Genomic DNA, 25,040 nt, shown 5'->3' with positions numbered 1-25,040 from the left:
CATCAAGAAGCCTCTGAATGGGGGAACAACAATGATGAGACCCACCCCGATGCCCTTTTCCAAGTTCACCTCAGTTCCACCTTCCAACAAAATCGCTTGCAGCAACTTGAGAACCCAAACATAATGAACATATTTTCACAACTCTGTACAGTTATAGGCTATGGCAACACCATTCCTGTTGCTATATTTCCTAGGCACTCCCAAGGAGACAACCTGGCAAACCTTCTGTTATCACCAGATAGAAATCTAGTGTGTTGTTTTCCTCTCCCTTAGAGGTAATGACACTGATCTACTCAAAGGGTCACAATACCCTTCTAGACTGCTGAGCTGGAATTGTGCACATCACAATAGTTAGATGTGAGCAGCTCCATGCTTCACTGGGCAGCCCTAGTGCAGCATATGCAGACACACAACGCCTGTCCGGACAGATATAGTGACCAGAGGGCAAAACACACAGAGCCCACGCACCTCAGACGGAGACATGCAGGACTCACAAAAGGGAGAACCTCGCGCTTGCACCACATTCTGACACAGTACTCGCAACTTCCTTGCTTTCCTGACCTGGGAGGAGGGCTACGTGCATTTCAGCGAGCATGTGATCTGTCTGCCCGACCTTGCCATTTCATTACAGCACAGAGCAAGAGGTCCATGGTCTTGCCTAACAGCAAGGGAGACAAGAACATAGCCGGGGGCCCTGCAACTAACCCCACTCTTGAAGCATTTCAGAAATGGCTGTAACAGAGCTGAAACATTTCCGGAGTGAGGGAGCCCTGAGGTTCTTTTGCTTCGTTCTTTGTTTGTTGATTTATTATGGAGGGGGGGACAACCTTTCTTCTGACTTAGAATTTGAGGGAAACCAGGGATGCCAATTGCAAATGCAGATTAACTCTGCAGGAAGCGTTGCCACAAGCTGTAGCCTGGATCCCTTCCTGTGACGAGGCGTGAAGCCTCTGGCTGTGCTGACTCCACGCTAGGTAAAGGAAAGACTGTTGAATGGTTCGGCAGAGAGCGTCCCTGGGTTGTCTGGTGCCATGTCCTCCATGGTGATAGGGCCCTGGGGCAAATCCTGTTCATCATCGGCGCCCCCGCCCCTGGCACAGTGCTGAGGTGGCAGGCTGGGGAGGATGGGCTTGAGGAACTTGAACTCGCTGTTGCCCGAGCCTGTTGTGAGGCTGACCTCGTAGCAATAGGCGTGGGGCAGGGTCCCCGCATTGGCCGCCTCGGCCAGGCTGCTCTGCAAGTTGCCGGTGCCGTAAAGCACGTGCCCACCCTTCAGCTCCTTTCTCTTGCACACCTTATGAGCGACGAAGGCGACCGTGGACGCGAGGAAGAGGACTGAGACAAAGACCAATGAAATGATTAAATAGGTGGTCAGGGAGCTGCCCTCGTCCTCCGTGGCCAGGCTGCTCTGTGGTAGGCGCACCTCCGAGAAGTCACTGAGCAGGAGCGCGCTCAGTGCCGCAGTGGCTGACAGCGGTGGCCGCCCGTTGTCTCGCACCAGGATGACGAGCTTCTGCTTCACGGCGTCCCTCTCCGTCACTGGCCTCCTCAGCCGCACCTCCCCGCTTTGGGCACCCACCGCAAACAGCCCGGGGTCGCTGGCCTTCAGCAAGTGGTATGAGAGCCACGAGTTCTGCCCCGAGTCGGCATCAACAGCCACCACTTTGGTGACAAGGTACCCCGCCTCAGCCGAAATGGGCACCAGCTCGCTGGACGGTGGGCTGCTGTCCTGGGCGGGGTGCAGCACCAGAGGCGCATTGTCATTCTCGTCCACCACGACAAGGCGGACGGTCACGTTGGCGCTAAGGCGAGGCGACCCCGCGTCAGAGGCGCTCACTGAGACCTCGATCTGCCTCACATGCTCGTAGTCCAGGGGCCGCAGCACAAACACGTGCCCGTTCTCAGAGTTCACAGAGATACAGGAGCAGGGAGGCCGCTCTGCTGGGTGCGCTGGGGCCAGGGAATAGGTCACCTTGGCATTGGGCCCCACGTCGGCATCCGAGGCGCTGACGGCTCCAACGAGCGCCGTGGGCACATTGTTCTCACGCACGTACATGGTGTACGAAGTCTGGTTGAAGACAGGCGCGTTGTCGTTCACATCGGAGATGTCCACCGTGAAGGTCTGGGTGGTCGTGAGAGGAGGTGACCCCGCGTCTGCTGCTGTGACAGTGAGGATGTACCGCGCCGTCTCCTCCCGGTCCAGCGCGCTCACAGTCACCAGCTCATAGTAATTCTTGTAGGCTGGTCGCAGGGAGAACGACAGCTGGTCTTCCAGGGCACAGGTGATCTTCCCGTTGGCACCAGCATCCCGGTCCCTGACCGTGAAGAGGGCGACCACCGTCCCGGGTGATGCGCTCTCGGGGAGGGGGCTGCTGAAGGAACTGACCACCAGCTCCGGCGCGTTGTCATTCACATCCACCACCTCCACCAACACCTTGCAGATTGCTGAGAGGCCCCCGCCGTCCGTGGCCCGCACGCTGAGGTCGTGATTCTCTGCCACCTCAAAGTCCAGAGGCTTTGTGAGTCTAATTTCACCACTCACAGGGTCAATGACAAATGCTGAGGGGCTCTGGCCCACCGCTTGGCTGAATTGATAGGAGATGGCCCCGTTAGGTCCCGCATCCAGATCGGATGCCACCACCTTGACAACCACAGAGCCCTCCGGAGCATTTTCCAATACCTGGCCAATGTACACATCTTCTGTGAAGACCGGAGAGTTGTCATTTACATCCAGAATGACAATGTGGACTTGGGTGGTCCCGCTCCTGGGTGGAGTGCCTCCATCCATGGCAATGAGACTGAAGTGCATCTCCGCCTGCTCCTCTCTGTCTAGTGGCTTTTCCAAAACCAGTTCCACGTACTTCTTGCCCTTACTCCGACTCCCAAAGGAGACACTAAAGTACTCGTTCTCGGGAGAGATGCTGTAAGCCTGGATGCTGTTGCTGCCAATATCCAGGTCCCGAGCCCCCTCCAGCGGGAAACGCGAGCCCGGGTCACTCCTTTCCGGGATCTTAAAAGTGACCTGTTGCTCGGGGAAAACGGGCGAATGGTCATTGATGTCCTCCACGGTCACCTCGACCCGAAAGAACTGCAGGGGGTTTGCCAGCAGGAGCTCGAAGGGGAGCGTGCACGTCCCGGACTGCCCGCACAGCTGCTCCCGGTCCAGCCTCTCGGCCACGACGAGGCGGCCGGTGCCGCGGTCTAAGCGAAAGTGCTGCCGGCCGTCCTCCGAGGCCAGGCGGGCGCGGCGAGCCGAGAGCTGCGCCGGGGCCAGCCCCGCGTCCTCCGCCACGTTGGCTACCACGGAGCCGCTCTCCCCCTCCTCGGCTACGGAGTAGCGGATGGGCTCGGAGCGAGCGTGCGGCAGGGAGAGGAAAGCAGAGAGACAAAGCACTTGCCTTGCGATCGCCATGTCGGGGCGGCGGACAGCCTCCGTCTCGCGGATCTCCCGCGCAGTCCTCCGCAGAAAGCGGTGCCCGGCAGCAGCGCGGCTGGGCGGCGGGCGTCCGTTCTCCCTCCCTCCCTCCTTCTCGCCGACTCCGGCTGGCGACCCGGAGCGCGGCCGCCGCGGCCCGGCAGCGGATGGCACGGAGCACCGCTCGCCGCCGCTACCCGGCTCCGCTCCGCTCGGCTGGGCTCCGCTCCGCTCGGCTGGGCTGGGCTCGGCTGGGCTGGGCTCGGCTGGGCGGTGCTGGGCAGGGCCGGGCCGGGCCGGGCCGGGCTCGGCCGCCTCCCCGCCCGCAGCCGCTCGGCGCCGCCTTGGCCGGGAGCACCACCCTGCGGCCCGCGGCGGGACTGCGCCCGCCGCCGCCCGCTGCCCGCGCTGCCGGCTCGCACCGGCACACGGACCCGTGCGCACACACAGCTGCCCCGCGTCTTCCCCCGCTGCCCAGAGCCCGCGGGCGGGCGGGCGCGCTTGTCTCCCGGGAGGCCGATCCGTGCCCTTCGCGAAACACGGCGGCAAGACAAGCACGAGGCGGTTCCCACGGCGCCGTGGGCGGAGGCGCGGCCCCGATCCACTCAGCCGCCTTGCCCGGCCGGACCAGCCGCCCAGGAGCCTCTCCGCAGGGGCAGCACGCAGGAACCAGCACGGCACGGCACTACACCGACTCGGGAATCCCAGCCTGAGGACGGGGAACGGAGGCGGGTCTCGGCAAGGCTCGGGCGTGCACGCGCCTGCCGGCCGGCCCGTCCGGCGGCGGAACGGGAGCCACCAAGCTCCCCGCGTTGGCTTCCCTCTCGCCAGCCGGCCGCGAGCTGCACAGCGGTTCTCGCTCCTTGCCTCCCCGCAGGAGCGTGGTTGAGCTGCCGGAATACGTCGGAGAAGCCGTCCACCGGGGCGATGCCGAGGGTGGCGGTGGCGGAGCGCGGCGGCTGCCCGCGCTCTCGCACCAGCACGACGAGGCTCTGCCGGGGCGCGTCCCTCTCGGACAGGGCCCGCGCCGTGCGCACCTGGCCGCTGTGCAGCCCCACGCGGAACAGCCCCGGCTCCGGCGCCTTGGCCAGCTCGTACGACAGCCACGCGTTCTGCCCCGCGTCCGCGTCCACCGCCACCACCTTGGCCACCAGCGCCCCGGGCTCGGCCGAGCGCGGCGCCAGCTCCACGCCCGCCCAGCCCGCGCCCGGCGCCGGCGCCGGCGGCGGGTACAGCACCTGCGGCGCGTTGTCGTTCTCGTCCACGATCACGAGCCGCACCGACACGTTGCTGCTCAGCGCCGGCGCCCCGCCGTCCTCCGCCCGCACCCACAGCCCCACCTCGCGCACCTCCTCGTAGGCGAAGGAGCGCAGCGCGTACAGCGCGCCCGTCTCGCCTGCACCCTCAGCAGGACTCGCTCTCTGCCGGCCCCGGCATAGTCTCTCTCACAAGTTCTGCCCGCCGCATTGCTGCATAGAATCACAGAATGACAGAATGATTGATAGAACAGTAGAATAGAATGACAGAATAACAGAATGGCAGAACAATAGAATCACAGAATGATAGGATGATAGAATCATAGAATCATAGAATGGTTGCAGTTTGATGGAATGTCTCCCTGGAGCCTTCTCTTCTGCAGGCTGAACAACACCAACTCTCTCAGCTTTTCCTCATAGCAGAAGTGTTCCGTCCCCATTATCATTTTGTAGCGCTCCTCTGGACTCACTCCAACAGGCCCATGTCTTTCTTGCACTGGGGACACCCGAGCTGGACGCAGTACTCCAGGTGGGGTGTCACCAGAGCGCAGTAGAGGGGAAGAGTCCCCTCCCTCGACCTGCTGGTGATGCAGCCCATGATACAGTTGGCATTCTGGGCTGCGAGCGCACATTGCTGGCTCATGTCCCATTTGTCACCCACCAGTACCCCCAAGTCCTTCTCCACAGGGCTGCTCTCATTCCCTTCATCCCCCAGCCTGTATTGATCCCGGGGGTTGCCACAGTGCAGGTGCTGGACCTTGCACTTGGCCTTCTTGAACCTCATGAATTTTGCATGGGCCCACCTCTCAAGCTTGTCCAGGTCCTTCTCAATGGCATCCCCTCTCTCAGGCGTACCACTCAGCCTGACACCATCTGCAAATGTGCTGAGGGAGCACTCGATCCCACTGTCTGTGTCGCTGACAAAGCTACTAAACAGTACTGGTCCCCGGACGGAGCACCGAGGGACACCACTCATCACTGATCTCCATCCGGGCATAGAGCCATTGACCACCACTCTCTGGAGGCAACCATCCAGGCAAGTCCTTATCCGCCAAATAGTCCATCCATCAAACCCATCTCTCTCCAATGCAGAGAGAAGGCTGTTGTGGAGGACCGTGTCAAAGGCCTTACAGGAGTCCGGGCAGGTGACATCCATGGCTCTTGCCTTGTGCACTGAGGTAGTCGCTCCATCACAGAAGGCCACTGGGCTGGTCAGGGAAGACTTGCCCTTGGTGAAGCCATGCTGGCTGTCTCAAATCTCCTCCCTGTCCTCCATGGCTTCTAGGAGCATCTGTTCCTTGATCATCCCAGGCTGATGGGTCAGTAGTTCCCAGGGCCCTCCTTTCTACCTTTTTTAGAAATGGGTGCAATGTTTCCATTTTTCCAGTCACCAGGGACTTCACCTGACTGCCATGACTTTTCAAATGTCATGGCTGGTGGCTTGACAGCTACATCAGCCAATTCCCTCAGGACTCTCAGATGCATCTCGTCAGGTCCCATAGACTTATGTATGTTCAAATTGCTCAGCTGGTCTCAAACCCGATCTTCTCTTGCAGTGGCAGGCACTTTGCTCCCTAGTCCCTGTCTTCAGGTTCATCCACTCGAGCAGTGTGGGAAGAGAGGTGGCCAGTGAAGACTGAGGCAAAGAAGTTGTTGAGTACCTCAGCCAGCATCCTCCTTGTCTGCTGTTACCAGTTCGCTAGTCATGTTCATCAGGGCAGGTACCCTTTCTTTGACCCTTCCTTTTCTGGCTGACATACCTATTGAAGATCTTCTTCATACTCTTTGCGTCCTTTGCCAAGTTCAGCTCCAGCCACGCCTTCGCCTTCTTGACCCCATCCCTACACAACCGGCCAAAGTCCCTACATTCCTCCCAGGAGCCCTGTCCCTGCTTCCACTGCCTGTGCATTTCTTTCTTGCCTTTTAGTTTGACCAGCAGGTCTTTACTCAGCCGTGCCAGTCTCTTGCCTTCCTTTCCTGACTTCTTACACATGGGGATCGAGAGGTCCTGCGCTCTTTGGAAAGCGTCCTTAAAGATGTGCCAGCTCTGTTCTGCTCTCTTGTCCCTCAAGGCAGTTACCCAGGGGCTTCTACTGACTCATGCCTACAACAGCTGCAAGTTTGTTTTCCTGAAATTCAGGCTCTGGACTTTACCCTTCGCCTGACCCCTGTCCCTCAGGACTGCAGACTCCACCACTGCATGATCACTGTAGCCCAGGCTGCCTCCAATCATGACGTCTCTGATTAGCTCACTCGTGTTGGTGACCAACAGGTCCCATCTGACAGGCCTGTCTATTCCCTGGCCTGAGAAGTTATCCTTCCTAAAGGGCACCTCCAACGAGCCCCTCGGGAAAGTTCAGCAGTGTGTTCAGGCCCTCCGGTACACGCAACAGCCTCCCCTTCTCAGGAGGGAAAAACCGTAATAAAGCATCTAGTTATGAACTGCATCAAGCACACGAACCCTTGAGCTGGAACGACCAGACAACCAGCTGTTTGTCACCAGGAGGTGCACGTTCCTTGTGGTCTCAGTAAGAGAGAGGGAGGCACGCTGACTCTCGAAGATGTCATTCAGAACTCTCTCTCTTATAGCTCTCACTATTGGAAGGGATTAGCACAGAGAATGGTACGTCCCTGTAGAGGCCGAGAACCCTGAGCAGAGTAGCTTCACGCAGGACTCCAGCCACGCACAGCATGCCAGGCAGACCCTGGTCATAGAAAAGAAAGAGTGCTCTCGTTTCAGCAGCTCACGCCAATTTAGGACTTTCCGGCAAGAAACCATTTCTAGTCATCATTTCTACGGTCACAGTAGAAGAAGTTTGTATGTGGACTTCCTGCTTGCAGGTGGCTTTCTCACCGGTAGCACGTGGGAGCAGCCTGCAGCGTCTTCAGTTACAATGAGGTCGATGAGTTTATCCTGCAAGGCGTTTATGCAGTGCAGCACAGCACGAGACAGCACAGCACAGCACAGGCCTACACCTTCCCAGATTAGCTGGATAGTGGATCGCTCAGTCCTCGATGTAAAATGGTCTTCTGGTCTGCATCACTACACCAGCCTTTGTTCAGGACTTACCGTTTTATCAAGCCCTTGTGGAAGGGATGGCTGTAGTCCTCTTCCTTTCCCAAGAGCAAAACTTCTCCCTGGTTATAGTTTTCACCAACCAACTGCTGCTCCCCCACATTCTTTCGCAAAGGATCACGTATGCTGTCTTTGTGCCATCCCTCCCCCAAAATCTTTAGAATCAAAGCACTTGGTGCTTGAACAGATCACGGTTGCCATCGGCAGCTGTTGGGAGAGTTGGAAAAGTCACTCCCCCACCACCTCACCGCTTTGGCGAGGCCTTTGCACACCCAGGCCCCTGTTAGCATATGGGCCAGTTTCCCCTGACCGAGACCTAACTGCGCCCTGCCGCCGCCATGAGCTCAGTGCTCAGAAGACACGTAGAGGCCTGCCAGCAATTCCCTGCTCCCCACAACTTTCCTGGAAGCTCTATCAACCATATCTCCAAGCAGAGACAAAGTACCCACCCTTTGAAAAACTCACAGAGCTTTCCCAGAAAGAACATCCCTACAAAGACTACTATCTCCACACAAGCCTTTTGGATCCTCGCTTTATTTCATTTTTGCACACAAGGGTATCCTGGTTTACAACAGAACACTTCAGAACTGCAGCACAACACAGCGTGAGGGCTTCTGAATATTCCGTGCCACACCGCCTTCATTCAAACAATTTGCTATCACATATGCAGTGACAGCCCTTCTTAAGAGGAATAGGCAAGACAATGCTGACAGGCAGTTCACAGAGTAGAAGGAGAAAGGGCAAAAAGGAGGATGCAAATGCTCTTACATGAACCCAGAAAATCATATCGGGACAGCTTTCCACTCTGAAATGGGAAACAACAATGAGTTGGGTCTACTCAACAGGCCCTTTTCCAAGTTCATCTCAATTCCACCTTCAGACAAAGTACCTTGAAGCAACTGGTGGAGTTTCCTGACAACGCCCCCAAACACAATGAATGTCTTTTCACAACGAACATCTTTTCACAACTCTGTACAGTTACAGTCTATAAACAGCACCAGCTGTATCGGCTGAATGTTCACAAGTCCATGCGGCCTGCTGGGATTCATCCCAGAGTACTGAAGGAGCTGGCGGATGTTACAGCGGGACCCCTCTTGATCACCTACCAGAGGTCTTGGGACTCTGGGGAGGTCTCCGCTGGCTGGAAGATAGCCCACATGCTTCCAATTTACAAGAAGGGCATGAGGAAAGACCCAGGAAACTACAGACCTGTGAGTTTAACCTCAGTTCCTGGAAAATCTGTGGAGAAGATCTTACTGGGTGCGATGGAAAGGCATGTAAAGAGCAATGCAATCAGCAGGACCATGGCTTCACCCAGGGAAAGTCCTGTTTAATTAATTTTCTATCCTTCTATGATAAGGTCACCCACCTTGTGGATGAAGGGAAGATGGTGGATGTGGTATTTCAGGATTTTGATGAGCATTATAAGTCCTTTCTAACTAAAATATTCTATTCTGTTCTGTTCTGTTCTGTTCTGTTCTATTCTATTCTATTCTATTCTACTTTACTGTATTCCATTCCATTCCATATCTGTTCTGTTCTGTTCCGCTCCATTCCACGCCATTCCACTCCATTCTGCTCTGCTCCATTCCGGTCCATTCAATTCCATCTCAACACCACTAGTGCTCTCATATTTCCATGTGTCCTGGTTTCATCTGAGAGGGTTCATTTTCTTCACAGTAGCTAGCATGGGGCTATGTTTTGGATTTGTGCTGGAAACAGCATTGATAATTTAGAGGTGTTTTTGTTATATGGACCTATGCTTGAGCGGTGCTTACACAGAGCCAAGACCTTTTCTGCTTCTCACACCACCTTGCCAGTGGCACGGCTGGGGGTGCACAAGGAGTTGGGAGGGCACATAGACAGGGCAGGTGACCCAAACTAGCCAAAGGGGGTATTCCATACCATATGACATCATGCTCAGCATAAAAGGGGGGCTAGCTGGGGAGGGGGGTAGCAGCTCCAGGACGCGTGGCTTGGGGACAGTCCGGTTTCGGGACAGGTCTGAGCGTGCGGTCTGAGTTGTACGGTCCTTGGGTGAGAAACTGCATTGTGTACTACCAGTTTCGTATACTCTGTTAAGTACTGTTTTGTTTTGTTCTGTTTTGTCTTCCCTTCTCCCTTTGCTATCCCAGTAAACTGTCCTTATACCAACCCACCAGGTCTTGCCTTTTCCTTCCCATTCTCCTCCCCATCCCACTGGGGGGGAGGGGGGGGGGAGGGAGTGAGTGGCTGCGTGGTGCTCAGCTGCCGGCTGGGGCTAAACCGTGACACCATGGCAATACAAAAGGGAAAGCCCACCCAACCCCCTCTTATGAGCCAAATGAAAATTTTGTGCAATTTGTGCACCACATTGTGACACAGTACTCACAACTTCCTTGCTTTCCTGACCTGGGAGGAGGGCTACGTGCATTTCAGCGAGCATGTGATCTGTCTGCCCGACCTTGCTATTTCATTACAGCACAGAGCAAGAGGTCCATGGTCTTGCCTAACAGCAAGGGAGACAAGAACATAGCCGGGGGCCCTGCAACTAACCCCACTCTTGAAGCATTTCAGAAATGGCTGTAACAGAGCTGAAACATCTTAGTTCCGGAGTGAGGGAGCCCTGAGGTTCTTTTGCTTGCTTCTTTGTTTGTTTGTTGATTTATTATGGAGGGGGGGACAACCTTCCTTCTGACTTAGAATTTGAGGGAAACCAGGGATGCCAATTGCAAATGCAGATCAACTCTGCAGGAAGCGTTGCCACAAGCTGTAGCCTGGATCCCTTCCTGTGACGAGGCGTGAAGCCTCTGGCTGTGCTGACTCCACGCTAGGTAAATGAAAGACTGTTGAACGGTTCGGCAGAGAGCGTCCCTGGGTTGTCTGGTGCCACGTCCTCCATGGTGATAGGGCCCTGGGGCAAATCCTGTTCATCATCGGCGCCCCCGCCCCTGGCACAGTGCTGAGGTGGCAGGCTGGGGAGGATGGGCTTGAGGAACTTGAACTCGCTGTTGCCCGAGCCTGTTGTGAGGCTGACCTCGTAGCAATAGGCGTGGGGCAGGGTCCCCGCATTGGCCGCCTCGGCCAGGCTGCTCTGCAAGTTGCCGGTGCCGTAAAGCACATGCCCACCCTGCAGCTCCTTTCTCTTGCACACCTTATGAGCGACGAAGGCGACCGTGGACGCGAGGAAGAGGACCGAGACAAAGACCAATGAAATGATTAAATAGGTGGTCAGGGAGCTGCCCTCGTCCTCCGTGGCCAGGCTGCTGTGCGGTAGGCGCACCTCCGAGAAGTCACTGAGCAGGAGCGCGCTCAGTGCCGCAGTGGCTGACAGCGGTGGCCGCCCGTTGTCTCGCACCAGGATGACGAGCTTCTGCTTCACGGCGTCCCTCTCCGTCACTGGCCTCCTCAGCCGCACCTCCCCGCTTTGGGCACCCACCGCAAACAGCCCGGGGTCGCTGGCCTTCAGCAAGTGGTACGAGAGCCACGAGTTCTGCCCCGAGTCGGCATCAACAGCCACCACTTTGGTGACGAGGTACCCCGCCTCAGCCGAAATGGGCACCAGCTCGCTGGACGGTGGGCTGCTGTCCTGGGCGGGGTGCAGCACCAGAGGCGCATTGTCATTCTCGTCCACCACGACAAGGCGGACGGTCACGTTGGCGCTAAGGCGAGGCGACCCCGCGTCAGAGGCGCTCACTGAGACCTCAATCTGCCTCACATGCTCGTAGTCCAGGGGCCGCAGCACAAACACGTGCCCGTTCTCAGAGTTCACAGAGATACAGGAGCAGGGAGGCCGCTCTGCTGGGTGCGCTGGGGCCAGGGAATAGGTCACCTTGGCATTGGGCCCCACGTCGGCATCCGAGGCGCTGACGGCTCCAACAAGCGCTGTGGGCACATTGTTCTCACGCACGTACATAGTGTATGAAGTTTGGTTGAAGACAGGCGCGTTGTCGTTCACATCGGAGATGTCCACCGTGAAGGTCTGGGTGGTCGTGAGAGGAGGTGACCCCGCGTCTGCTGCTGTGACAGTGAGGATGTACCGCGCCGTCTCCTCCCGGTCCAGCGCGCTCACGGTCACCAGCTCATAGTAATTCTTGTAGGCTGGTCGCAGGGAGAACGACAGCTGGTCTTTCAGGGCACAGGTGATCTTCCCGTTGGCACCAGCATCCTGGTCCCTGACCGTGAAGAGGGCGACCACCGTCCCAGGTGATGCGCTCTCGGGGAGGGGGCTGCTGAAGGAACTGACCACCAGCTCCGGCGCGTTGTCATTCACATCCACCACCTCCACCAACACCTTGCAGATTGCCGAGAGGCCCCCGCCGTCCGTGGCCCGCACGCTGAGCTCGTGATTCTCTGCCACCTCAAAGTCCAGAGGCTTTGTGAGTCTAATTTCACCGCCCACAGGGTCAATGATAAATGCCGAGGGGCTCTGGCCCACCGCTTGGCTGAATTGATAGGAGATGGCCCCGTTAGGTCCCGCATCCAGATCGGATGCCACCACCTTGACAACCACAGAGCCCTCCGGAGCATTTTCCAGTACCTGGCCAACATACCGCTCCTGTGTGAAGACCGGAGAGTTGTCATTTACATCTAGAACAACAATGTGGACTTGGGTGGTCCCGCTCCTGGGTGGAGTGCCTCCATCCATGGCAATGAGACTGAAGTGCATCTCCGCCTGCTCCTCTCTGTCTAGTGGCTTTTCCAAAACCAGTTCCACATATTTGTCACCATTCCTCCGACTCCCAAAGGAGACACTAAAGTACTCGTTCTCGGGAGCGATGCTGTAAGCCTGGATGCTGTTGCTGCCAATATCCAGGTCCCGAGCCCCCTCCAGCGGGAAACGCGAGCCCGGGTCACTCCTTTCCGGGATCTTAAAAGTGACCTGTTGCTCGGGGAAAACGGGCGAATGGTCATTGATGTCCTCCACGGTCACCTCGACCCGAAAGAACTGCAGGGGGTTTGCCAGCAGGAGCTCGAAGGGGAGCGTGCACGTCCCGGACTGCCCGCACAGCTGCTCCCGGTCCAGCCTCTCGGCCACGACGAGGCGGCCGGTGCCGCGGTCTAAGCGAAAGTGCTGCCGGCCGTCCTCCGAGGCCAGGCGGGCGCGGCGAGCCGAGAGCTGCGCCGGGGCCAGCCCCGCGTCCTCCGCCACGTTCGCTACCACGGAGCCGCTCTCCCCCTCCTCGGCTACGGAGTAGCGGATGGGCTCGGAGCGAGCGTGCGGCAGGGAGAGGAAAGCAGAGAGACAAAGCACTTGCCTTGCGATCGCCATGTCGGGGCGGCGGACAGCCTCCGTCTCGCGGATCTCCCGCGCAGTCCTCCGCGGAAAGCGGTGCCCGGCAGCAGCGCGGCTGGGCGGCGGGCGTCCGTTCTCCCTCCCTCCCTCCTTCTCGCCGACTCCGGCTGGCGACCCGGAGCGCGGCCGCCGCGGCCCGGCAGCGGATGGCACGGAGCACCGCTCGCCGCCGCTACCCGGCTCCGCTCCGCTCGGCTGGGCTCCGCTCCGCTCGGCTCCGCTCGGCTCGGCTGGGCTGGGCTCGGCTGGGCTGGGCTCGGCTGGGCGGTGCTGGGCAGGGCCGGGCCGGGCCGGGCCGGGCTCGGCCGCCTCCCCGCCCGCAGCCGCTCGGCGCCGCCTTGGCCGGGAGCACCACCCTGCGGCCCGCGGCGGGACTGCGCCCGCCGCCGCCCGCTGCCCGCGCTGCCGGCTCGCACCGGCACACGGACCCGTGCGCACACACAGCTGCCCCGCGTCTTCCCCCGCTGCCCAGAGCCCGCGGGCGGGCGGGCGCGCTTGTCTCCCGGGAGGCCGATCCGTGCCCTTCGCGAAACACGGCGGCAAGACAAGCACGAGGCGGTTCCCACGGCGCCGTGCGGCGGAGGCGCGGCCCCGATCCACTCAGCCGCCTTGCCCGGCCGGACCAGCCGCCCAGGAGCCTCTCCGCAGGGGCAGCACGCAGGAACCAGCACGGCACGGCACTACACCGACTCGGGAATCCCAGCCTGAGGACGGGGAACGGAGGCGGGTCTCGGCAAGGCTCGGGCGTGCACGCGCCTGCCGGCCGGCCAGTCCGGCGGCGGAACGGGAGCCACCAAGCTCCCCGCGTTGGCTTCCCTCTCGCCAGCCGGCCGCGAGCTGCACAGCGGTTCTCGCTCCTTGCCTCCCCGCAGGAGCGTGGTTGAGCTGCCGGAATACGTCGGAGAAGCCGTCCACCGGGGCGATGCCGAGGGTGGCGGTGGCGGAGCGCGGCGGCTGCCCGCGCTCTCGCACCAGCACGACGAGGCTCTGCCGGGGCGCGTCCCTCTCGGACAGGGCCCGCGCCGTGCGCACCTGGCCGCTGTGCAGCCCCACGCGGAACAGCCCCGGCTCCGGCGCCTTGGCCAGCTCGTACGACAGCCACGCGTTCTGCCCCGCGTCCGCGTCCACCGCCACCACCTTGGCCACCAGCGCCCCGGGCTCGGCCGAGCGCGGCGCCAGCTCCACGCCCGCCCAGCCCGCGCCCGGCGCCGGCGCCGGCGGCGGGTACAGCACCTGCGGCGCGTTGTCGTTCTCGTCCACGATCACGAGCCGCACCGACACGTTGCTGCTCAGCGCCGGCGCCCCGCCGTCCTCCGCCCGCACCCACAGCCCCACCTCGCGCACCTCCTCGTAGGCGAAGGAGCGCAGCGCGTACAGCGCGCCCGTCTCGCCTGCACTCTCAGCAGGACTCGCTCTCTGCCGGCCCCGGCATAGTCTCTCTCACAAGTTCTGCCCGCCGCATTGCTGCATAGAATCACAGAATGACAGAATGATTGATAGAACAATAGAATAGAATGACAGAATAACAGAATGGCAGAACAATAGAATCACAGAATGATAGGATGATAGAATCATAGAATCATAGAATGGTTGCAGTTTGATGGAATGTCTCCCTGGAGCCTTCTCTTCTGCAGGCTGAACAACACCAACTCTCTCAGCTTTTCCTCATAGCAGAAGTGTTCCATCCCCATTATCATTTTGTAGCGCTCCTCTGGACTCACTCCAACAGGCCCATGTCTTTCTTGCACTGGGGACACCCAAGCTGGACGCAGTACTCCAGGTGGGGTGTCACCAGAGCGCAGTAGAGGGGAAGAGTCCCCTCCCTCGACCTGCTGCTGGTGCAGCCCACGATACGGTTGGCATTCGGGGCTGCGAGCGCACATTGCTGGCTCATGTCCCATTTGTCACCCACCAGTACCCCCAAGTCCTTCTCCACAGGGCTGATCCCATTCCCTTCATCCCCCAGCCTGTATTGATCCCGGGGGTTGCCACAGTGCAGGTGCTGGACCTTGCACTTGGCCTTCTTGAACCTCATGAATTTTGCTTGGGCCCACCTCTCAAGCTTGTCCAGGTCCTTCTCAATGGCATCCCCTCTCTCAGGCGTACCACTCAGCCTGACACCATCTGCAAATGTGCTGAGGGAGCACTCGATCCCACTGTCTGTGTCGCTGACAAAGCTACTAAACAGTACTGGTCCCCGGACGGAGCACCGAGGGACACCACTCATCACTGATCTCCATCCGGGCATAGAGCCATTGACCACCACTCTCTGGAGGCAACCATCCAGGCAAGTCCTTATCCGCCAAATAGTCCATCCATCAAACCCATCTCTCTCCCATGTAGAGAGAAGGCTGTTGTGGAGGACCGTGTCAAAGGCCTTACAGAAGTCCGGGCAGGTGACATCCATGGCTCTTGCCTTGTGCACTGAGGTAGTCGCTCCATCACAGAAGGCCACTGGGCTGGTCAGGGAAGACTTGCCCTTGGTGAAGCCATGCTGGCTGTCTCAAATCTCCTCCCTGTCCTCCATGGCTTCTAGGAGCATCTGTTCCTTGATCATCCCAGGCTGATGGGTCAGTAGTTCCCAGGGCCCTCCTTTCTACCCTTTTTAGAAATGGGTGCAATGTTTCCATTTTTCCAGTCACCAGGGACTTCACCTGACTGCCATGACTTTTCAAATGTCATGGCTGGTGGCTTGACAGCTACATCAGCCAATTCCCTCAGGACTCTCAGATGCATCTCGTCAGGTCCCATAGACTTATGTATGTTCAAATTGCTCAGCTGGTCTCAAACCCGATCTTCTCTTGCAGTGGCAGGCACTTTGCTCCCTAGTCCCTGTCTTCAGGTTCATCCACTCGAGCAGTGTGGGAAGAGAGGTGGCCAGTGAAGACTGAGGCAAAGAAGTTGTTGAGTACCTCAGCCAGGATCCTCCTTGTCTGCTGTTACCAGTTCGCTAGTCGTGTTCATCAGGGCAGGTACCCTTTCTTTGACCCTTCCTTTTCTGGCTGACATACCTATTGAAGATCTTCTTCATACTCTTTGCGTCCTTTGCCAAGCTCCAGCCACGCCTTCGCCTTCTTGACCCCATCCCTACACAACCGGCCAAAGTCCCTATATTCCTCCCAGGAGCCCTGTCCCTGCTTCCACTGCCTGTGCATTTCTTTCTTGCCTTTTAGTTTGACCAGCAGGTCTTTACTCAGCCGTGCCGGTCTCTTGCCTTCCTTTCCTGACTTCTTACACATGGGGATCGAGAGGTCTTGCGCTCTTTGGAAAGCGTCCTTAAAGATGTGCCAGCTCTGTTCTGCTCTCTTGTCCCTCAAGGCAGTTACCCAGGGGCTTCTACTGACTCATGCCTACAACAGCTGCAAGTTTGTTTTCCTGAAATTCAGGCTCTGGACTTTACCCTTTGCCTGACCCCTGTCCCTCAGGTCTGCAGACTCCACCACTGCATGATCACTGTAGCCCAGGCTGCCTCCAATTTTGACATCTCTGATTAGCTCACTCGTGTTGGTGACCAACAGGTCCCATCTGACAGGCCTGTCTATTCCCTGGCCTGAGAAGTTATCCTTCCTAAAGGGCACCTCCAACGAGCCCCTCGGGAAAGTTCAGCAGTGTGTTCAGGCCCTCCGGTACACGCAACAGCCTCCCCTTCTCAGGAGGGAAAAACCGTAATAAAGCATCTAGTTATGAACTGCATCAAGCACACAAACCCTTGAGCTGGAACGACCAGACAACCAGCTGTTTGTCACCAGGAGGTGCACGTTCCTTGTGGTCTCAGTAAGAGAGAGGGAGGCACGCTGACTCTCGAAGATGTCATTCAGAACTCTCTCTCTTATAGCTCTCACTATTGGAAGGGATTAGCACAGAGAATGGTACGTCCCTGTAGAGGCCGAGAACCCTGAGCAGAGTAGCTTCACGCAGGACTCCAGCCACGCACAGCATGCCATGCAGACCCTGGTCATAGAAAAGAAAGAGTGCCCTCGTTTCAGCAGCTCACGCCGTTACAAACTTTCCTGAAAGAAAGCATTTCTAGTCATCATTTCTACTGTCGAAGAAGTTTGCATCTGGACTTTCTGCTCGCAGGTGGCTTTCTCGCTGGTACCACGTGGGAGCAGCCTGCAGGCTCCTCATTTAAATGAGCTGAGTTTATCCTTCCAGGAAAGGATCTGTGGAACACAACATAGCACAGGACAGCACAGGACAGGCCTGTGCCTGAAAGGAGGTTGTAAGGAGGTGGGTGTTGGTCTCTTTTCCCAAGTACGAAGCGACAGGATGAAATGAAATGGGCTCAGGTTTCACCAGAGGAGGTTCAGATGAGATATTAGGAAACATTTCTTCACCCAAAGGATTGTCAAGCCTTGGAACAGGCTGCCCTGTGCTTCAGTCACCATCTCTGGAGGTGGTGCTTAGGGACATAGTTTAGTGGTAGATGTGGTCAAGTTAACGGTTGGACTTGATGATCTCAGGGATCTTTTCCAAACTAAGTGATTCTATCATTCTACTCAGGTTAACTGGACCGTAGATCATTCTCTCCTGGATGTACAACGGTGTTCTGTCAGCATCACTACACCAGTCCTCTGCTCAGGACTTACTGTTTATCAAGACCTTGTGGAAGGGATGGCATTTCCCTAGAGCAAAGCCTCTCCTTGGAAGCAGTTTTTGTTCACCAAATGCCCACCTCCTGGCGCTCCCCCAAGTACTTCTCAAAGGAACACGTACGCTGTCCTTGTGTCATCCATCTTCTGACACTGCTACAACTTTAGCGTCACTCCCCCCACCTCACTGCTTTGACGAGGCCTTTGCCCGCCCAGGCCCCTGTTAGCATACGGGCCAGTTACCCCTGACCTGGATCTAACTGCGCCCTGTTGTCACAAGAAGCTCAGTGGTCAGAAGACTTATAGAGGCCTGCCAGCAATTCCCTGCTCCCCACAACTTTCCTCAAAGCTCTTTCGACCATATCTCCAATCAGAAACAAAGTACCTGCTCAACTTGACCTCAAATAAAGGACAAAATGAGAAAAAACCTCCCAGGCTTTTCAAAAACTCTCACAGAGCTTTCCCAGAAAGAACATCCCTTCAAAGACTCCACACAAGGCATTTGGGTGTTCTCTTTATTGCATTGTTACACACAAGGGTACACTGCTTTACAACAGTACAGTTCAGAACTGCAGCACAACACAGCGTGAGGGCTTCCGAATATTCCGTGCCACACCGCCTTCATTCAAACAATTTGCTATGACACGTGTGGTGACAGTCCTTCTTAAGGGGAATAGGCAAGACAATGCTGACAGGCAGTTCACAGAGTAGAAGGAGAAAGGGCAAAAAGGAGGATGCAAATGCTCTTGCACAAACCCAGACAATCATATCGGGACAGCTTTCCACTCCCATCAAGAAGCCTCTGAATGGGGGAACAACAATGATGAGACCCACCCCGATGCCCTTTTCCAAGTTCACCTCAGTTCCACCTTCCAACAAAATCGCTTGCAGCAACTTGAGAACCCAAACATAATGAACACATTTTCACAACTCTGTACAGTTATAGGCTATGGCAACACCATTCCTGTTGCTATATTTCCTAGGCACTCCCAAGGAGACAACCTGGCAAACCTTCTGTTATCACCAGATAGAAATCTAGTGTGTTGTTTTCCTCTCCCTTAGAGGTAATGACACTGATCTACTCAAAGGGTCACAATACCCTTCTAGACTGCTGAGCTGGAATTGTGCACATCACAATAGTTAGATGTGAGCAGCTCCATGCTTCACTGGGCAGCCCTAGTGCAGCATATGCAGACACACAACGCCTGTCCGGACATATATAGTGACCAGAGGGCAAAACACACAGAGCCCACGCACCTCAGACGGAGACATGCAGGACTCACAAAAGGGAGAACCTCGCGCTTGCATCACATTGTGACACAGTACTCACAACTTCCTTGCTTTCCTGACCTGGGAGGAGGGCTACGTGCATTTCAGCGAGCATGTGATCTGTCTGCCCGACCTTGCCATTTCATTACAGCACAGAGCAAGAGGTCCATGGTCTTGCCTAACAACAAGGGAGACAAGAACATAGCCGGGGGCCCTGCAACTAACCCCACTCTTGAAGCATTTCAGAAATGGCTGTAACAGAGCTGAAACATTTCCGGAGTGAGGGAGCCCTGAGGTTCTTTTGCTTCGTTCTTTGTTTGTTGATTTATTATGGAGGGGGGGACAACCTTTCTTCTGACTTAGAATTTGAGGGAAACCAGGGATGCCAATTGCAAATGCAGATTAACTCTGCAGGAAGCGTTGCCACAAGCTGTAGCCTGGATCCCTTCCTGTGACGAGGCGTGAAGCCTCTGGCTGTGCTGACTCCACGCTAGGTAAAGGAAAGACTGTTGAACGGTTCGGCAGAGAGCGTCCCTGGGTTGTCTGGTGCCACGTCCTCCATGGTGATAGGGCCCGGGGCAAATCCTGTTCATCATCGGCGCCCCCGCCCCTGGCACAGTGCTGAGGTGGCAGGCTGGGGAGGATGGGCTTGAGGAACTTGAACTCGCTGTTGCCCGAGCCTGTTGTGAGGCTGACCTCGTAGCAATAGGCGTGGGGCAGGGTCCCCGCATTGGCCGCCTCGGCCAGGCTGCTCTGCAAGTTGCCGGTGCCGTAAAGCACATGCCCACCCTTCAGCTCCTTTCTCTTGCACACCTTATGAGCGACGAAGGCGACCGTGGACACGAGGAAGAGGACCGAGACAAAGACCAATGAAATGATTAAATAGGTGGTCAGGGAGCTGCCCTCGTCCTCCGTGGCCAGGCTGCTCTGCGGTAGGCGCACCTCCGAGAAGTCACTGAGCAGGAGCGCGCTCAGTGCCGCAGTGGCTGACAGCGGTGGCCGCCCGTTGTCTCGCACCAGGATGACGAGCTTCTGCTTCACGGCGTCTCTCTCCGTCACTGGCCTCCTCAGCCGCACCTCCCCGCTTTGGGCACCCACCGCAAACAGCCCGGGGTCGCTGGCCTTCAGCAAGTGGTACGAGAGCCACGAGTTCTGCCCCGAGTCGGCATCAACAGCCACCACTTTGGTGACGAGGTACCCCGCCTCAGCCGAAATGGGCACCAGCTCGCTGGACGGTGGGCTGCTGTCCTGGGCGGGGTGCAGCACCAGAGGCGCATTGTCATTCTCGTCCACCACGACAAGGCGGACGGTCACGTTGGCGCTAAGGCGAGGCGACCCCGCGTCAGAGGCGCTCACTGAGACCTCGATCTGCCTCACATGCTCGTAGTCCAGGGGCCGCAGCACAAACACGTGCCCGTTCTCAGAGTTCACAGAGATACAGGAGCAGGGAGGCTGCTCTGCTGGGTGCGCTGGGGCCAGGGAATAGGTCACCTTGGCATTGGGCCCCACGTCGGCATCCGAGGCGCTGACGGCTCCAACGAGCGCCGTGGGCACATTGTTCTCACGCACGTACATGGTGTACGAAGTCTGGTTGAAGACAGGCGCATTGTCGTTCACATCAGAGATGTCCACCGTGAAGGTCTGGGTGGTCGTGAGAGGAGGTGACCCCGCGTCTGCTGCTGTGACAGTGAGGATGTACCGCGCCGTCTCCTCCCGGTCCAGCGCGCTCACGGTCACCAGCTCATAGTAATTCTTGTAGGCTGGTCGCAGGGAGAACGACAGCTGGTCTTCCAGGGCACAGGTGATCTTCCCGTTGGCACCAGCATCCCGGTCCCTGACCGTGAAGAGGGCGACCACCGTCCCGGGTGATGCGCTCTCGGGGAGGGGGCTGCTGAAGGAACTGACCACCAGCTCCGGCGCGTTGTCATTCACATCCATCACCTCCACCAACACCTTGCAGATTGCTGAGAGGCCCCCGCCGTCCGTGGCCCGCACGCTGAGCTCGTGATTCTCTGCCACCTCAAAGTCCAGAGGCTTTGTGAGTCTAATTTCACCGCTCACAGGGTCAATGACAAATGCTGAGGGGCTCTGGCCCACCGCTTGGCTGAATTGATAGGAGATGGCCCCGTTAGGTCCCGCATCCAGATCGGATGCCACCACCTTGACAACCACAGAGCCCTCCGGAGCATTTTCCAATACCTGGCCAATGTACACATCTTCTGTGAAGACCGGAGAGTTGTCATTTACATCCAGAACAACAATGTGGACTTGGGTGGTCCCGCTCCTGGGTGGAGTGCCTCCATCCATGGCAATGAGACTGAAGTGCATCTCCGCCTGCTCCTCTCTGTCTAGTGGCTTTTCCAAAACCAGTTCCACGTACTTCTTGCCCTTACTCCGACTCCCAAAGGAGACACTAAAGTACTCGTTCTCGGGAGCGATGCTGTAAGCCTGGATGCTGTTGCTGCCAATATCCAGGTCCCGAGCCCCCTCCAGCGGGAAACGCGAGCCGGGTTACTAGTTTCCAGGATCTTAAAAGTGACCTGTTGCTCGGGGAAAACGGGCGAATGGTCATTGATGTCCTCCACGGTCACCTCGACCCGAAAGAACTGCAGGGGGTTTGCCAGCAGGAGCTCGAAGGGGAGCGTGCACGTCCCGGACTGCCCGCACAGCTGCTCCCGGTCCAGCCTCTCGGCCACGACGAGGCGGCCGGTGCCGCGGTCTAAGCGAAAGTGCTGCCGGCCGTCCTCCGAGGCCAGGCGGGCGCGGCGAGCCGAGAGCTGCGCCGGGGCCAGCCCCGCGTCCTCCGCCACGTTCGCTACCACGGAGCCGCTCTCCCCCTCCTCGGCTACGGAGTAGCGGATGGGCTCGGAGCGAGCGTGCGGCAGGGAGAGGAAAGCAGAGAGACAAAGCACTTGCCTTGCGATCGCCATGTCGGGGCGGCGGACAGCCTCCGTCTCGCGGATCTCCCGCGCAGTCCTCCGCAGAAAGCGGTGCCCGGCAGCAGCGCGGCTGGGCGGCGGGCGTCCGTTCTCCCTCCCTCCCTCCTTCTCGCCGACTCCGGCTGGCGACCCGGAGCGCGGCCGCCGCGGCCCGGCAGCGGATGGCACGGAGCACCGCTCGCCGCCGCTACCCGGCTCCGCTCCGCTCGGCTGGGCTCCGCTCCGCTCGGCTGGCTGGGCTCGGCTGGGCTGGGCTCGGCTGGGCGGTGCTGGGCAGGGCCGGGCCGGGCCGGGCCGGCTCGGCCGCCTCCCCGCCCGCAGCCGCTCGGCGCCGCCTTGGCCGGGAGCACCACCCTGCGGCCCGCGGCGGGACTGCGCCCGCCGCCGCCCGCTGCCCGCGCTGCCGGCTCGCACCGGCACACGGACCCGTGCGCACACACAGCTGCCCCGCGTCTTCCCCCGCTGCCCAGAGCCCGCGGGCGGGCGGGCGCGCTTGTCTCCCGGGAGGCCGATCCGTGCCCTTCGCGAAACACGGCGGCAAGACAAGCACGAGGCGGTTCCCACGGCGCCGTGGGCGGAGGCGCGGCCCCGATCCACTCAGCCGCCTTGCCCGGCCGGACCAGCCGCCCAGGAGCCTCTCCGCAGGGGCAGCACGCAGGAACCAGCACGGCACGGCACTACACCGACTCGGGAATCCCAGCCTGAGGACGGGGAACGGAGGCGGGTCTCGGCAAGGCTCGGGCGTGCACGCGCCTGCCGGCCGGCCCGTCCGGCGGCGGAACGGGAGCCACCAAGCTCCCCGCGTTGGCTTCCCTCTCGCCAGCCGGCCGCGAGCTGCACAGCGGTTCTCGCTCCTTGCCTCCCCGCAGGAGCGTGGTTGAGCTGCCGGAATACGTCGGAGAAGCCGTCCACCGGGGCGATGCCGAGGGTGGCGGTGGCGGAGCGCGGCGGCTGCCCGCGCTCTCGCACCAGCACGACGAGGCTCTGCCGGGGCGCGTCCCTCTCGGACAGGGCCCGCGCCGTGCGCACCTGGCCGCTGTGCAGCCCCACGCGGAACAGCCCCGGCTCCGGCGCCTTGGCCAGCTCGTACGACAGCCACGCGTTCTGCCCCGCGTCCGCGTCCACCGCCACCACCTTGGCCACCAGCGCCCCGGGCTCGGCCGAGCGCGGCGCCAGCTCCACGCCCGCCCAGCCCGCGCCCGGCGCCGGCGCGGCGGCGGGTACAGCACCTGCGGCGCGTTGTCGTTCTCGTCCACGATCACGAGCCGCACCGACACGTTTGCTGCTCAGCCGTCCTCCGCCCGCACACAGCCCCACCTCGCGCACCTCCTCGTAGGCGAAGGAGCGCAGCGCGTACAGCGCGCCCGTCTCGCCTGCACCCTCAGCAGGACTCGCTCTCTGCCGGCCCGGCATAGTCTCTCTCACAAGTTCTGCCCGCCGCATTGCTGCATAGAATCACAGAATGACAGAATGATTGATAGAACAGTAGAATAGAATGACAGAATAACAGAATGGCAGAACAATAGAATCACAGAATGATAGGATGATAGAATCATAGAATCATAGAATGGTTGCAGTTTGATGGAATGTCTCCTGGAGCCTTCTCTTCTGCAGGCTGAACAACACCAACTCTCTCAGCTTTTCCTCATAGCAGAAGTGTTCCGTCCCCATTATCATTTTTTGTAGCGCTCCTCTGGACTCACACAGGGCCCATGTCTTTCTTGCACTGGGGACACACCCAGAGCTGGACGCAGTACTCCAGGTGGGGTGTCACCAGAGCGCAGTAGAGGGGAAGAGTCCCCTCCCTCGACCTGCTGGTGGTGCAGCCCATGATACAGTTGGCATTCGGGGCTGCGAGCGCACATTGCTGGCTCATGTCCCATTTGTCACCCACCAGTACCCCCAAGTCCTTCTCCACAGGGCTGCTCTCATTCCCTTCATCCCCCAGCCTGTATTGATCCCGGGGGTTGCCACAGTGCAGGTGCTGGACCTTGCACTTGGCCTTCTTGAACCTCATGAATTTTGCATGGGCCCACCTCTCAAGCTTGTCCAGGTCCTTCTCAATGGCATCCCCTCTCTCAGGCGTACCACTCAGCCTGACACCATCTGCAAATGTGCTGAGGGAGCACTCGATCCCACTGTCTGTGTCGCTGACAAAGCTACTAAACAGTACTGGTCCCCGGACGGAGCACCGAGGGACACCACTCATCACTGATCTCCATCCGGGCATAGAGCCATTGACCACCACTCTCTGGAGGCAACCATCCAGGCAAGTCCTTATCCGCCAAATAGTCCATCCATCAAACCCATCTCTCTCCAATGCAGAGAGAAGGCTGTTGTGGAGGACCGTGTCAAAGGCCTTACAGGAGTCCGGGCAGGTGACATCCATGGCTCTTGCCTTGTGCACTGAGGTAGTCGCTCCATCACAGAAGGCCACTGGGCTGGTCAGGGAAGACTTGCCCTTGGTGAAGCCATGCTGGCTGTCTCAAATCTCCTCCCTGTCCTCCATGGCTTCTAGGAGCATCTGTTCCTTGATCATCCCAGGCTGATGGGTCAGTAGTTCCCAGGGCCCTCCTTTCTACCTTTTTTAGAAATGGGTGCAATGTTTCCATTTTTCCAGTCACCAGGGACTTCACCTGACTGCCATGACTTTTCAAATGTCATGGCTGGTGGCTTGACAGCTACATCAGCCAATTCCCTCAGGACTCTCAGATGCATCTCGTCAGGTCCCATAGACTTATGTATGTTCAAATTGCTCAGCTGGTCTCAAACCGATCTTCTCTTGCAGTGGCAGGCACTTTGCTCCCTAGTCCCTGTCTTCAGGTTCATCCACTCGAGCAGTGTGGGAAGAGAGGTGGCCAGTGAAGACTGAGGCAAAGAAGTTGTTGAGTACCTCAGCCAGCATCCTCCTTGTCTGCTGTTACCAGTTCGCTAGTCGTGTTCATCAGGGCAGGTACCCTTTCTTTGACCCTTCCTTTTCTGGCTGACATACCTATTGAAGATCTTCTTCATACTCTTTGCGTCCTTTGCCAAGTTCAGCTCCAGCCACGCCTTCGCCTTCTTGACCCCATCCCTACACAACCGGCCAAAGTCCCTACATTCCTCCAGGAGCCCTGTCCCTGCTTCCACTGCCTGTGCATTTCTTTCTTGCCTTTTAGTTTGACCAGCAGGTCTTTACTCAGCCGTGCCAGGTCTCTTGCCTTCCTTTCCTGACTTCT

General features: G+C 58.5%; 2 protein-coding genes and 1 pseudogene across 2 annotated transcripts; all 3 read right to left on the bottom strand.

The window, feature by feature from the left end:
- Nucleotides 1-341: 341 nt before the first annotated feature.
- On the bottom strand, nt 342-3,850 carry LOC129200745 (protocadherin beta-15-like). Its single transcript, XM_054812019.1, has one exon. The coding sequence runs from the start codon at nt 3,410-3,412 to the stop codon at nt 971-973; it is 2,442 nt and encodes an 813-aa protein (XP_054667994.1). The 5' UTR covers nt 3,413-3,850; the 3' UTR covers nt 342-970.
- Nucleotides 3,851-4,020: 170 nt separating this feature from the next.
- Nucleotides 4,021-13,020, bottom strand: LOC129200742 (protocadherin beta-15-like). The gene is made up of 3 exons (XM_054812017.1): nt 10,558-13,020; nt 5,429-5,771; nt 4,021-4,836 (listed from the first exon to the last, which is right to left on the bottom strand). The coding sequence occupies exons 1-3, from the start codon at nt 12,996-12,998 to the stop codon at nt 4,021-4,023; spliced, it is 3,600 nt and encodes a 1,199-aa protein (XP_054667992.1). The 5' UTR covers nt 12,999-13,020.
- Nucleotides 9,619-22,041, bottom strand: LOC129200743 (protocadherin beta-15-like; annotated as a pseudogene).
- Nucleotides 22,042-25,040: the final 2,999 nt, after the last annotated feature.

Source organism: Grus americana, unplaced genomic scaffold (assembly GCF_028858705.1).
Source record: "Grus americana isolate bGruAme1 unplaced genomic scaffold, bGruAme1.mat scaffold_444, whole genome shotgun sequence".
Lineage (NCBI taxonomy): Eukaryota > Metazoa > Chordata > Aves > Gruiformes > Gruidae > Grus > Grus americana.
Note: the sequence above shows the minus strand (reverse complement) of the source record. Positions and strands in the feature narration are given on the sequence as shown.